Here is a 14,905-nt window from a genome sequence, read left to right as displayed (position 1 = left end):
TGTGCGAGAGAAATAAGCAACCACAACCAGGTCTATCAAAACAAGGCCGGCCTAAAGAAGCACTTCGAGGGAGCGACGCATTGTGAGCTTGTAGATCTGCTATAAAATAAAATGTGGAATATTTGGAAGATTTTTTTTTTGAAACATTCTCCAACAACACGAATCTTGTATGCGGGGCTCCCTGGAGTCCCTGGCACATTTTCAGATGGGGGTTAGGGACAAATACATATTAATTTGGGGGGCCTTGACATGAAACTATTTGAGAACCACTGGTTAAAATAATTGAGTGAAGCAAGCCCAAATACGCAACTACACTTAAAAACAAGCCAAAAGAACTACCAATATTTTACAAGCAACTTCACATAAAAATAAGCCCAAAGTCGCTTATAATAAGCGGACATGGCAACACTACCCTCTGTGCTCTCGCTGTGTCATGTGATATAAGACCAGCGTATCCATTTTGTGACGTATGGGACATGTGACGTACCACCAATGGCAAGGTCTCGTTTGCTTGCTAGACTCGCGCAGGCTCCTGGGTAATGTAGTTTGATTTAAAAAATAAAAGCACAGAAACACACAGGTTATTATTATATATATTTTAAATTCTATTTAATAGCCTCATTTTGACGCTCCTATTTCACTTTATATTCAAACGAGACATCACGTTGATGCGTTGATGGGTAACACTGTATAAATCTCTATGGTATAAATATGCAGATCCAGGTTTGCATGCCATGTCAAACTGTCTGCTTCATGTGCTTTCTGTGCTTTGTTATGTAAATAAAAGTAATACTTTTCAAAACAAATAGGCCTACAGTTTCCCATAATGCAGTAAATACATATATTTATTTATTTAATTGTATTTTTTCTTTTTTATTATTTGTTGTATATGTTTTATTTACATCATTGTGTTTCTTTTTTGCATTGTGGATTTTTATTTATTTCATTGTGGTATTTATTTTAGACTTTTTGGACCCATGGACTTCCATAGTTTCCTTCAAATAACTTTTTTTTAAATAACTAAATAATAAAACCGAAGAGCTACACACACACACACACACACACACACACACACACACACACACACACACACACACACACACACACACACACACACACACACACACACACACACACACACACACACGCTACACGCACGGCCGCACGCATGCACATGCGCGCGCGCACACACACGCGCACACACACACACACACACACACACACACACACACACACACACACACACACACACACACACACACACACACACACACGCTACACGCACGGGCACGGCCGCACGCATGCACATGCGCACACACACACACACACACACACACACACACACACACACACACACACACACACACACACACACACACACACACACACACACACACACACACACTGCTCCATTTAGCTTGCTTGCGGAATCTGTTGGCAGATTAGTGCTGCTAGGAGCGTCTCTGCATAATGCGATGTTACAAGAACAACCGCATTTAGTTAGACAGTGGGCCGTATATATGCTATTATAATAGTGTATTCCAAAATATTGTAGCCTTAGTTAGTTAGTTATTTTATCAAATGAAAAGGCCGGACTTTAATGTGACAGGGATATGTTATTTTGACTACTTATTTAACATTTGTTTTCAAGTTTATGGAATTTCTTTGATTATTGGCATTTATTTATGAAATTATTTTGAAAAATGTCTCAATTTGTTTTTAATTCATGAAAATTTTAGATTTTTTGGGGGGAGGGAGAGATCATCCTATATTTCCATTGATGATCCACATCCATCCTGGTGGAGGAGTGTGTCAGTCAAAGGCAGTGTTGCCATGTCGGCTTATTATAAGCGACTTTGGGCTTCTTTTTCTGTAAAGCTGCTTGTAAAAATTGGTAGTTGCGGGTTGCGTTCTTTTGGTGTAGTTGTTTATTTAGGCTTGCTTCTAAAAAGATATATATATATATTATTTAAACCAGTGGTTCTCAAATATTTTCACGAAAATGTTTTGTACCAGGGAGCATTTGAATGTTTGAAAAATATTCCAAATATTCCACATTTTATTGCAAGAGTTTTTGAAAATAGCCGATCTACAAGCTCTACAAGCTCACGCGTTGTGAGCTTGTAGATCGTCAATAGCCATGCAATAGCCGATGCATATAGGTTTAAGGTGCTCATGTGGCCCATTAAAGTTGCTTCTTTTGGGCTTGTTTTCCTAGACCTGGTTGCTTATTTCTCTCACGAAATCTGGCAACACTGGTCAAAAAGGAAGCTAAGGAGGAGTTGGTGGTTTGCGGTGTTTTTTGTTTTTTTTTAGTATACAGCATAGATTAAATCATCATCTGGCTGGCATGGTGGTGAAGTGATGGCGTTTATGACTTTGCACTGACTGCTGCTGCAACAACAACGCATCACTATGAGCTGATCACTATACATTTATATATTTCGTTCGCTGTCCATGGTGCTGAAATGTCCGTTCGCTGTCCATGGTGCTGAAATGACCTCAGCTCTGCTGCTGAACATGCCAGCGGTGCAGCCCTGCATGCCGCAGATCACTACAGTGCACTGGCCGTCAGTGGTGGTTGTGGCACGCCACGGTTCCATTATCTCTGCTGCTATGATGTCGATGATGCGTTGTTGTTTTTCGCGATCGGACGGCAGCATAGCCTAAGTGGTGTGAGAGTGTGTGGGTTCTATAGTTGGGGGTTTTGTAGCCTGTCTATGCGATGGGAGGGACGGTGTCATGCTGCATCTCGCCCCGGGAGAGTCCTTCTTCTCCTCGGATCCACGGGAGGAGGAAAGAGGTGGAGCTGGAGGAATGCCCCATCACCACCACCGCGGAGGACGTGAGTGAGGATACTGGTACCTACCTGCAGCACATCAGCGACAGAGAGCTGCCTGATGGTGGGTGATGATCCTATAATAACCTAACATTATTTAATATAAACCCAATGACCTCATCTGTAATAAGCAATGCTATGAATGGTTCTTTCTTTGGGGTGATGTTTTACTCCCCCCTTTTGTTACAGGGCCCCCCTCACAGGAAGAAAATATTTTTTTGGCTACATTTGTGCACTCTCTGAGTTACAAAGGGATACATTAACACTGTGTTATATATGATATATATTTTACAGAGTAAAATGAATAACCTACCAAATGAACCCATATGGGTCCTTATGGATACATTTGTAGTATAGCATACACTCTCTCAGTTACAAATGGATAATAAATATATGACATTTTTTCACAATTAAAATGTCATATATTTTTTACAGAGTTAAATGAATAGTCTACTGATGATTTTTACTCTATATCTTGTATCGTGGTATATATCTAGAAGGAAACCTATAAATAACCAAAAACCTCCCCGTTCAATGAGCACTTATCTTCATGTGCCTTCCTTTTCAGTTAAGCTTACAGCTATCTCATGTATGGCTGTAAATTGTCAACCTTTTTGTTATTTGAAATCTGATTATGTATGCTGTGTCTATAATAATCCTAATGTGTGTGCTATAGCACTGCCATGTGATGGCTTAAATTCCATATAATGCACTGTCCAGTCATAAATAATCCTCCAATAACCATCAGGGAAGAGCATGGTGGTGGGAACGCTGGTCTGTAGCTCCTTTCCACTACAGCCACTAAGTGAGCCATTCTGTGCTGTGTCGAGTATAACACAGGATCTGGATCTATTTCCATATGCTACGGCTCGGATTCAGATAAGGTTCTCAGAACGTAGTTTGGGTTCCGGCTCAGGAGGTAGTACTAACCCTGACTGAGTTCTGGGAACCATGAACTTAGAATAGCTAAATTAGCCGATCTGTAAGCTCACAACGCGCCGCATAGCTCGTACATCCACTTTTTTATAGTTTTTTTAATGACGTATAGGTCCTACCATAGTATTATGGAAACAAATCTAGAATCTGTGGATTTAGTCTACGTTGTATAGGCTACCTCACACCCTTCAGTGGTGATTGTGGTTATAATAATGGAAACGCAAACAATCACAGAACGTCACAGGTTCTGGAAAGTTTGAGGTTATGGAAGGTTCTGGGTTACCCTTCGCAGTCGAAAAGAGCCAATACAGAACCTTAGGGCTGGCCAAAAAGATCCTGCAGGGCAAGCTCACTTATCTTTGTCTCCATCAGAACTGGCACAGGAGTCCAATCCATCTGACCACCCCAGAGCCAGCACCCTTTTCCTGAACAAGTCCCAGACAGACGGTGAGTATTTCACGGGGGGGGGGGGGGGGGGGGTTGATCTTGGTTCCTTTATGCAGGGATTACCCAGGTCTGGGAAGGCTGAAATGTGAGAAATATGTGAAAAGATAATGCACGCACGTCCACCTTGAATGCCCAGGTGCAGAACAAACAAAGTCTGCACACGGGTCGAAAAAAAGCTCAGCATTTTTTTATTGCTCTCAACGTTTCGATCAAAAATCACACTTTTGTGTGTGCATAAACTGAAATTTGAAGCATAACAAATGTCTCAGAAGCCTAGAACGTTTAAATAATACATTTCAGGTATTGACATCTTACTTACTAAGTATTGGGTATGATATTGTTGTATTGATATTGTTCATACACAATGCAAATTTGTTCTTCTGCGGTTCCATGGCGCAAATTCTAAAATAACCTTATTTGCGTGCAAAAAACAGCATCACAAGGTACAAGGCATGTGCAAAACTAATATATAATAAATGTTATCGCATAGAAATCAGCTTGCAAAACATCCAGCACCTAACACTATATTCGGTAGATTGAATTCAAATGGCAAAAATCTTTCAGACAAGATGGCGTTCTTCACCATTTAGACGTACAAACAGAGAAACCGAGAATGAGAAAGGCAGGTTCATTCGAGACATCAGAGTTTGTCAAAATGGAAAACAATTCATTACAATGTGTCTCAAAAAAAAAAAAAAAAAAAATCAAAATCGATTCTTCATTAAGTCCATTTGGAGCCTCTTTTCTCAAGTAAAAATGAAAATAAACTCTTCCGTTCTAAAGTAATGTTTGTGTTTATTTCAGTTTATGAACAAAGATTTTATTCTGTCTTGGTATTTCCAAAGTAATGTTTATGTTTATTTCAGTTTATGAACACAGATTTTATTCTGTCTTGGTATTTCCAAGATACTGTAATACAATCCACACACACACTTATTTCTCTTTGTTCCCGATGCAGTACGTGAGAAGAGGAAAAGCAATTATCTGAATCATGTAAGTAACGATCTGATCTGACAGAACCAGGCAAATTATTGTTTGTCTGGATTGGTGGCATCATCATCTCTCCTTTCTATCAGATGTCCCCGGGACTCCTGACCAAAAAGTACAGCTCCTGTTCCACCATATTCCTTGATGATAGCACAGTCAGTCAACCCAACCTGAAGAGCACAGTCAAATGGTAAATATATTCTACTCATGACTCCATTACAGCTTCAAATGTACGTTGTTTGAATTGTAGCCCATTATTTATGTGTGTGTGTGTGTGTGTGTGTGTGTGTGTGTGTGTGAGTGTGTGTGTGTGTGTGTGTGTGTGTGTGTGTGTGTGTGTGTGTGTGTGTGTGTGTGTGTGTGTGTGTGTGTGTGTGTGTGTGTGTGTGTGTGTGTGTGTGTGTGTGTGTGTGTGTGTGTGTGTGTGTGTGTGTGTGTGTGTGTGTGCGCGTGTGTGTGTGTGCGTGTGCGTGTGTGTCTCTGTCTTTCAGTGTCACACTGGCCATATATTACCAAATAAAGAACAGGTACGGTATGTGTACGGAGAAGATGTTTTTCATAAGATATTTGCCATAAGCTTAGCTAACTATTAAAGATATCCTAGGGCCTAGGCTTTACTTGAGCAGGTTGACTCTGTAAAATCAGGATTGTACTTATTTTTATTCTAATGACTGCTTTCTGTATCCTGTATCTTAATCTATGTCTCAATTATTTTACTTAAATCAGAGATTCAAACCGTTCTCTGGATATATTTGATGAGAAGATACATCCATTAACGGTGAGTTATCTAGGTTTCACTATCAAATGATTGACTTATTCTATGCTTGTATTATTCTAATTAGCAGACTATAATAAGAAGTAAAGGGCAATGGTGGTTTTCACTGTCTGGCACTGGGTGATCACACCACGGAAAGTGATCATTTGCTCGAAAAGGTTGCCCACCCCTACTGTAAATGAATTCTAGTAGTATCACACAGAATACTGCTATTACAGAATAGCTAAATTTGTATTACTCATTAATTTATATAACGTGCACTCTGACTTTTAGAAAGTTCAAGTCAAAACCCCTCTGAGTCTGATTCCAAAGTCACACATAGTGGAGTCCAAGTCACAGGTTATTGTGATTCAGGTCCTGCAAGACGTTTGTGTTGTAACGGATCCCTCTGATAACTCCGCAGCGTGACAAGGTTCCAGATGACTACAACATCATCGACCCAGAACACAAGCTCATCTACCGCTTTGTTCGGACCCTCTTCACCTCCGCCCAGCTCACTGCTGAGTGTGCCATCGTCACTCTGGTATGCTCACCAAGTACATAAATCACGCGACTACGAGTAGAACCGTGCAATCGTCCTACTGTATTTGAGGAAAGGAGCATAATATAAGTTGGCACAAGGAAAAACTTCAGAGGTTTAGTCCGAAGTACAATACTGGAGCACACACATATAACACAATCAATGTATCCATATTTTATCTATAATAAATTGCATGAATCTCTGTGGATATGACGTCATAGACTGGCTTCACTGGATGGGTGCTGCACTAACACTGTAATGTTATGTGGGTATAATATATTGTGGTCACTGATACAGTGTCATGAATGCTTTTTAGCGGCGCGAGCGGATCCTGCTCTATACCTGACTTTGTCCGTGTTCACCATCAACATTCTGATTGGTCAGACCCGTCAACGTTCTGATTGGTCAGACCCGTCAACGTTCTGATTGGTCAGACCCGTCAACGTTCTGATTGATCAGACCCGTCAACAAAGTGATTGGTCAAGCTACACGTGACACATGGCTGTAAACACATTATAAACACATATCGATGACATAATGTATCAAAGACGCCGCTACCTTCACACAGGGTGTGATTTTTGATTTATATACCAATTATTTGTATACAAACATTGCGACTGCGTGCGCTCTCTCTATGTTGTGCTCCTCACACAGGTTGTGTACCAACCGAGTTATTTTGAGGAGCCTCGGTATATGAGGTATTAGGCTCGTGAGACGTGCCTGAGCAGACTAGGCGAGCGAGTGCTGCCAATGGCCTCGCATGTCGATGAGCGCTCCCCCCCCCGCGCGTCTCAGTCAGTCACAGCGATCAGGGGTGGGGTTTGGAGGAATGCTAGTTTGGGAATTGCTAACACACAAAATAAACCAAGGAGTACACTGTATATTTAATGAAGGAGACGTCACAGTGCACATTCTAGCCCTTCTTCCTCCTCACTGGGAGGTAAACTGCAGCTAAAGGTTTGATGGAATGCGTTTGCATGAGTGCCGTGGCACCTTTTCTCTTGCGTCTTATATGAGCAGTGGGGATCATTTGCAACCTGCCTGCTTGTGCATGAATGCGTGATGTCAGTGTGACATGGTCTGATAAGGGGAATATTCCCTTCCTATTATTGATTCAATGATATCCCTGCCTACATGCAGCCCATGACGCCTCCTCATTCTTTCAACCTGTGCTGTTTTAGCTCCTTAATTAGGCTAGGAGAATATATAAGAGAATGAATGTCCCCATACTTCTGTTTGTCTCTAATGAAGATGCACCATGCGTTGAAACGTTAGTCGTTAATACACCAACTCGATTTCATTATATCTGCTGTATTTTGCCCTCTGAAGTTTCTCTTTGTTTCAAGATTGCCATGTTCTTTTGTATGTGGACTGGTTTATGTCACTTCTCCCTTCATATAATATAAGTTGCCTTCTTTTTATATTTATCAAGGTTGCATTTTTTCCATGAAAGAATCAAGGGAATCTGCGTGTCTGTTTTATCATTAGGGCAAGTGTAGGCCCACCAGGATCTTGTGTACATTGATTCACATGTGTGTTTGTTGCATGCATGTGTGTGTAGGTGTACCTGGAGAGGCTGTTGACCTACGCAGAGTTGGACATCTGTCCCTGTAACTGGAAGCGCATCGTTCTCGGGGCCATCCTGCTGGCCTCCAAGGTCTGGGATGACCAGGCGGTCTGGAACGTTGACTACTGCCAGATCCTTAAGGACATTACTGTGGAGGACATGTGAGTGTCCCTCGTCCAGGGTTTGATTTGTAAAAAAAAGAATATTGTACGACAAATAGTGAAAATAAGCCGAGCTACAGGCTTACAGCACAGAGATCTCTATTTTCGCTATTATTGAATTAAAAAAAGGACAAAATACAACAAATATTAGGGAGGGACTAGTGGAGAAGAGATTAAGTAGAACTAAAACAAGTCATCATGGTTGCACGCGCGTGTCACAGACCGAAAATAGCTGATCTACAAGCTCACAACGTGTCGTGAGCTTGTAGATTTGTTATTTTCGGCATGCAGCTAAGTGAAAATTTGCCTTTTCGATGGCATCACGACCCGCCAAAAAAATATTTTAGTCGACTAAATCAACTGTAGATTTAGTCGACTAAAAGCTTATGATATTTAGTCAACTAAAACTAGTCTAAAAGTAAAACATTTCAGATGACTAAAATATGACAAAAACTAAACAGAATTTTATTCAAAAAACTATGACCAAAACTAAATCACAATTTCCTGTCAAAATGCACTACTCTGGATATAGGAATGCTAAATACTTCCATGCAAATGCGTTAAGCTCCAGCCTGCTCACTCATTCTACGTCACCCTGGATGTGACAGTGACTGCCTTCGATCTCTGCCCCCGCTTCCTCAGGAATGAGATGGAACGTCACTTCCTGGAGCTGCTCCAGTTCAACATCAACGTGCCGGCCAGCGTCTACGCCAAGTACTACTTTGACCTGCGCTCGCTGGCAGATGACAACAACCTCAACTTCCCCTTGGAGCCACTCAGCAACAAGCGGGCCCAGAAACTGGAGGCGAGTACAACTTTGTGTCATTGACTGATGTCAGGATAGTTTCAGTAGAATTTCTATGGCTGGTATTATACGCTATAATATAATACGCTGTATTTTGGTTGTCAACCACTTAAACCTGATCTACTTTGTTGACCGATCTCCCCAGGGGTCTATCCTTTTTTCTCTTTTGCCGAAAATAACCAATGTACAAGCTCACGTGACGTATTGTGAGCTTGTCGATACATTATTTCGGCTGAATTTTTACCTATTATGACATGCCCAGAATAGGGACGCTAGGGCTTCATGTGGAATATACTCACTACTCACTACTGCCACACAGGTCAGAGGACCACATTACACCTTGAGATAACGTCTCATTGGGTGTTATTCGGCTCTGCAACGCTAGAGTCGCTGTTCCGGGGGGGGGGGACTCAGAGTGTCCCATAGCCATAAGGAGAACTCCTTCAGGCTAATGGACCAGAGCTAGTCTCTCCCCATCTCTCTCTCCCTGTTTCCTGTCTGTTTCTACTGTAAAACTATAAATACAGCCCAAAAAGTATCTTACCAAAAAGAAAATGCATCATATGTGAGTGATAATCACAAACTAGTCGCACGGTTAACACAAAATAACGCAGAGGTGAATTACCCAACGCATTATGTTACGATAAATATACGGCTTGGAGTCGATTCTTCTCATTTATACCATGGCCACTTACAGTACCAACGATTAAAAATTAATTATTCATATTTTGTGGGAATATGATCTTTAAATAGAAACAAGGTTGAAGACAGTGTTGACACTGTTTTCAACCTTGGAATAAAATTACACTCCTACTCCAGCAAGTGGGAGAAGCAGTAGAAAGGAGTATCAGTTGAATCAGTCAGTTGAATATAGCCACGTCTTTTGATTGATTGATTGATTGATTGATTGATTGATTGATTGATTGATTGATTGATTGATTGATTGATTGATTGATTGAATACTTTATTAACAGTTTGCCAAAAAAAAAACACAGAATGTACAGTTCTATAGAAAGGATGCTAAAAGCATTAAACCCAAGAAAGCACTATGGCTTGTTTCCATTGGGGTCCTGTGTATTCAATTCATTGAAACATTTAATGACAGACAAATATACAATACCATGCAAAAACATCATATACTGTAAACGAGTAGTAATCCAAAAAAAAAAACAGGGGGGGGGGGCATTCCTGGTGTTAGGCTTGGACTTTTTACAGGGACCAGTTTTGAATTGCAGCCACCTGTAAGTGCTCTTTTAGAGCGGTTTTGAAGGAGAGTAAGGATTCACAATTTATTTGATTTATGTTGGTAGGGCATTCTAGCCTGGCTCCAGCCCCTGAAATCGCTAGCCTCGCATTCAGGGTCTTGTGACGTAGAAGGCGGGGTTTTCTCGGTTGAAAATCTAACCCGCGGCCGGGGTGGGGTTAATCCAGTATGAATCAATCGCTAAAGAGTCCCACGTTGGCCATGCCCCCATCTCAGAAAACGGCTGCACTGAGAGGGCTTTCAGACTGAATAATGGAGTGAAACGAAATGAAAATTCAGGCTGAGTGTCTAAGGGCATTCCACCTTTTGGTGGCATAGCAGTTGAACGAATTTAACCGCTTGATTGAGCCAAATCTGCGTTGAACGTGATTTGGCAGAAATTTTACAACCCACCTTGAAATATATTTTCTGTTTGTTGAAGAGCTGGAGAGATGGGGAGACTCCTGTACTGAACAAACACTCTATAGTAATTATTACTATCAGAAAATAGTGCTTTGACCTTTTAACATTTTTTGTTTGTTTTAACCAAACAATATCACTAACACTTCCTTTAAGAAAATATACATACAGTACAATGCTTGTTCATTCAATTCATTTTAGATACTAGATACTAGATTTAGTACACAGCTAATACACAACCTCTAGCCAATTCAGTAAGCAGTCTGGCCGTGGTGGGAAAAGTGCAGACCTCTTCCACCTAGTGTGGTATGATGTATTCCCGTAAAATGTATTTTGCTAACATAGATTTGTATTTGAATTTCGTTTGGTTCACGTTTTCCGACCCCTCCCTCACTTTCTGAGGTGTCACTTCAGTTTCGACCCTCTCAAAACTATCTATTTCTGTGATTTGCTAACCTGTTTTTATAATATTAGAAACTTAGTGTATGTTTTCAAGTATACTGGGAGTTTAACAGCACACAGAGAGCGGGGAACCATTGAAACCTCCTACTCGCTAATTGTCTCCTCAAGTTCATGAACAAAACTTGGTTGGCCGCCTTGGATGATTAGAAATCTTCCCAGTCACGTTACTCACACAACTTGATGACCTTGTCTCCAATACGCCCTCCCCCCCCCATCCAGTTTAAAACTGACTTGCGTTTCTTCATTTTAACCCACACTGAGTCTTGACGTAGAGATCAAACATTCTGAAACAAATTCCTCAAAGCGCTTGTGGCCCTTTTCTGCAAATGGCAGAATATCATTCATATCATCCCTAATATCATCTGACACAAGCGCTGATGAAATCATGACTCTTCAATGGTGTTTTCTCTTTGAACGGATTGTCTCCTGAGTGCAACTCAATCAAGTTGCGTAGATTCAGAACATTTGCTCTTGACCTCAATGCAATCTCTCCTGAGAGCTGATAATGTACTGTCCTTGAGGAAGACCTGGAGGCTTTTGGGAAGCTGTTGAGGTACTGATTCACTAGATCAGTAAGATGAGGTGTGGTAATGATTAACAACCATATCATAAATTTAAAATCATTTTAAGTCTTATTCAATGACATTTAGGAAGTGGGGAGTGGTAGGGCAGCACCCTAGCGCCCTTCATTGGCCAGTCACCACTGTTTACCAGGTAGCTTCACCTTGAAGGGTTTTTAGCTTGAATATAGGCTTAGTTTATATTCTTTACCAGGATGCCTGAAATTAAACAAATGGAAGGAATTAACAAGGATTCTGCAACATTGGCCATATTTCAACTCCTGTTTTTTCAGAATCAACAGGAAATGCCTTTCAGAATTGTCTACACCTGCATTTAAGTATTAATTGGCACTGGATGTAAAAAAATTATTGTAAAAGTTGTACTGACTGAGAAAAGAGCAGAGGTAGAGTGATGGATGTAATGATGACTGAGGTAGGCACAGGGGTCAATCTGGGGTGTCCCAGGTGAGGAAAGACCCCAACTAAAAGTCAGATAAATATTCTTCTGGCTGCTTTAAAAGTGTACAAAATGAACTCAGAATATTTAAAAACATATAAAACAACTATAATATTGTGAACATCGGACATTAACTGGCTGGTGTACTGTTCTGGGAGGTCCCAAAATAGAAGACCCTCCAGAAAGAGGGTGGGGGTCCGAAACATTTCTGATAGTTTGGACTCTATGGAACAAAGATCTGCAAAAAAATAGCATTAAAATCCCACAGGAGCTGTTTCTTGGACATAGCATACCACACTAATCTGCTGGTTGCATTCATTGCATGTCACCATTTATTTCCCTTCAGGGACACTTTTTGATCATGCATTAAAAAGCAGTTAAAGCTTAAAATTGTCATTTCTTTTGACAGTTTAAGAACGTAATGATTAACAGAATAATTTTTAGACAAAAATTGTCTAGACTAAAATTCTATGGAACTACAGCCAGTGCTGTTATATCACGTTAAAGAAGAAAAACAAAACAAGTTGGTGCAGTGATTTGCTGCTTAGATCAGATGTAAAGTATTCTAACAAGCCAGCTGTTGGATTTAGGCATTTATAAATAACCGGCTGCCTCGTAGGTTGTGATGACATCATCTACAGTCCATTTGGAAAAATGCTTGTATTGTAACTGGTGTATTTTTGTCTTTGACTGTCAATTCATAATTTGAGACACTGACATTGCATGTCCAATGTAAGTGAAACCGTTTGTGTTGTACAGCCTGCAATATAAATTGTAGAACCAAGTCACCAAGTCATTGTTAATGTGATGAAAGCAAACAGCAGGGAGCGATCCAACTTTCCATATAAGTAAACTAAATACGCATGATCACATGGAATATTTATGCTGTAGGCCTACTACTATTCTGTGAATAAGACACAATCACTCAAATTCCTAATGTATGCTCTGTCGTCATGGTGGGCCGAAAATTGCAGCTATAAGCTTAAGGATCATATATTTTTGGTCTGCGATGCCGTCCTATGTCAAAATACAAATCAGGCTTAATCCAGAGTACTAGACACATAGTGGGAAGGGGTTCAGTGTCTGGCTGAAGCATGCTTTGGAAAGACACATCTTGATCTTGGTCTTACATGGTCAAAACCATCTGGTCTTACATCATATTCCAGCAACAGAAGGGTCTGAATCACAAGTCAGGCATGTCCACATTTTGCCAGAGAAAATCTCAGGCAAACCTCTGATTACCTGGGCTGTAACAGAAGTGTATGGTGGATCTAAGTAGGTCCGTAGTTAGTTGGTCAGTTCATGTCTATCAAGCTTTTTATGTATTGTATTAACAATGTTTCAATAATTGTACACCAAACGTTAGATGTGTATTCTGCCCTGCCAAGGTAAAGAGCAGTAACTACGTTTTTGGACACGCCGACTTATTTGTGTATCCCAAAGGTCAAATTAGCCTTTGTGATTTTGGGGGATCAACAATTACCTCAAGAACAGATGCAAAATTAGTGTAATATCACTTATATGCCGATATCTCATTTGGCTGACCAGTTGAATCACTTTTAAACCCATTTTTCAGTGAGATTTTTTTCCGTAGTTACTGCTCTTTACCTTGGCAGGGCAGTATTGACCATTGCATTTGTGATGTTTTTCAGGCCATCTCCAGGCTCTGTGAGGACAAGTACAAGGACCTAGGTAAATCAGCGATGAGGAGGTCCCTCAGTGCAGACAACCTGGTGGGCATCAGGAAGTCCCATGCCGTGCTGTCTTGAATCCACCGCTGCCATCCTACGTCTGGATGTCCATCTGAACGCGGACAGACAGCGGAGCGGGGATGCACATGAAGCCCTGTGTGCCAGGATGTGACGTCACACTCGGGCGCACACAGTCCCTGAAATGCGGGGTGTTTCAAAAGAAAAAAAGAAAAGGGTCATTTGAAGACCAGCCGTTCAAAACAAGTTTTATTCCAAGACACTATCCCTTGAAAAGTTCCAAAAAAAAATGTCAAAGACTCAGTATGTAAAAGCATTGATTTTGTCAACAAAGGGACTTGTGTTACTATCATTTTTGAAAGAACGCTATCATTTGCTTAGTTTATTCTTATGACAGTCAGTATGAGCAATCTCATATGGATTGGGTGTCACAGAATTGATTGGGTGTCACATGTATTTATTTTCGAATGGCGGATATCCCATTTGGGAATGGAACTCTTCCGGTTCAACATACGGACACGCTCTCTGGACTGTTGTCCCAAAGCAGCTGCTAGAACATGCTCTCTGGAGCTTCCAATTGGAGGAGGAGGAGGAGGAGGGGGGTCTCAGAACTACCCTGTGGCGTAGTTCCAACCATGGACAGAGAGTAGGCTCTTTTCTTTGCTTACTGTGTAGGCCCCTATAGCTGTGAAATGTGATGGGATTTTATTAATTGAAATACATTTCATTTGCTGTACTTTCAAGTAATTGCTAATTAGAGAAATGTGTCATGTGGGCAAAGTGTGTCTTTGTCATGTTCTGTTTGTGCGTACGCACACTCAGTATACACAGAATAGCAATGTCATAATCCGCACTGTACCTCTCACAGTTTGAAAACTACTTTGGCTTGTATTCTCCACATTTTCTCGTACGTGGCTGGATGGAATGTAACAGTTAACAATAAGAGATCTTGGCTTTCACCTGGACAATGTATGTATTGGAAAAAAAGCATGTGCTTTTATTGTTTCACTTGCTGTG

At 40.9% G+C, this 14,905-nt stretch overlaps 1 protein-coding gene across 1 annotated transcript; it reads left to right on the top strand.

Moving 5' to 3' along the window:
- Positions 1–2,725: 2,725 nt before the first annotated feature.
- On the top strand, positions 2,726–13,948 carry LOC311040799 (cyclin-Y-like protein 1; the record flags this gene model as incomplete). Its single annotated transcript, XM_084051156.1, has 10 exons — positions 2,726–2,903; positions 4,148–4,222; positions 5,181–5,215; positions 5,299–5,399; positions 5,701–5,736; positions 5,936–5,987; positions 6,388–6,507; positions 8,066–8,232; positions 8,875–9,037; positions 13,832–13,948. The coding sequence occupies 10 exons, from the start codon at positions 2,726–2,728 to the stop codon at positions 13,946–13,948; spliced, it is 1,044 nt and encodes a 347-aa protein (XP_083907282.1).
- Positions 13,949–14,905: the final 957 nt, after the last annotated feature.

This window comes from Gymnoscopelus microlampas (genome assembly GCF_963454915.1).
Source record: "Gymnoscopelus microlampas genome assembly, chromosome: 24".
In the NCBI taxonomy this organism is placed as follows: Eukaryota; Metazoa; Chordata; class Actinopteri; order Myctophiformes; family Myctophidae; genus Gymnoscopelus; species Gymnoscopelus microlampas.
Note: the sequence above shows the minus strand (reverse complement) of the source record. Positions and strands in the feature narration are given on the sequence as shown.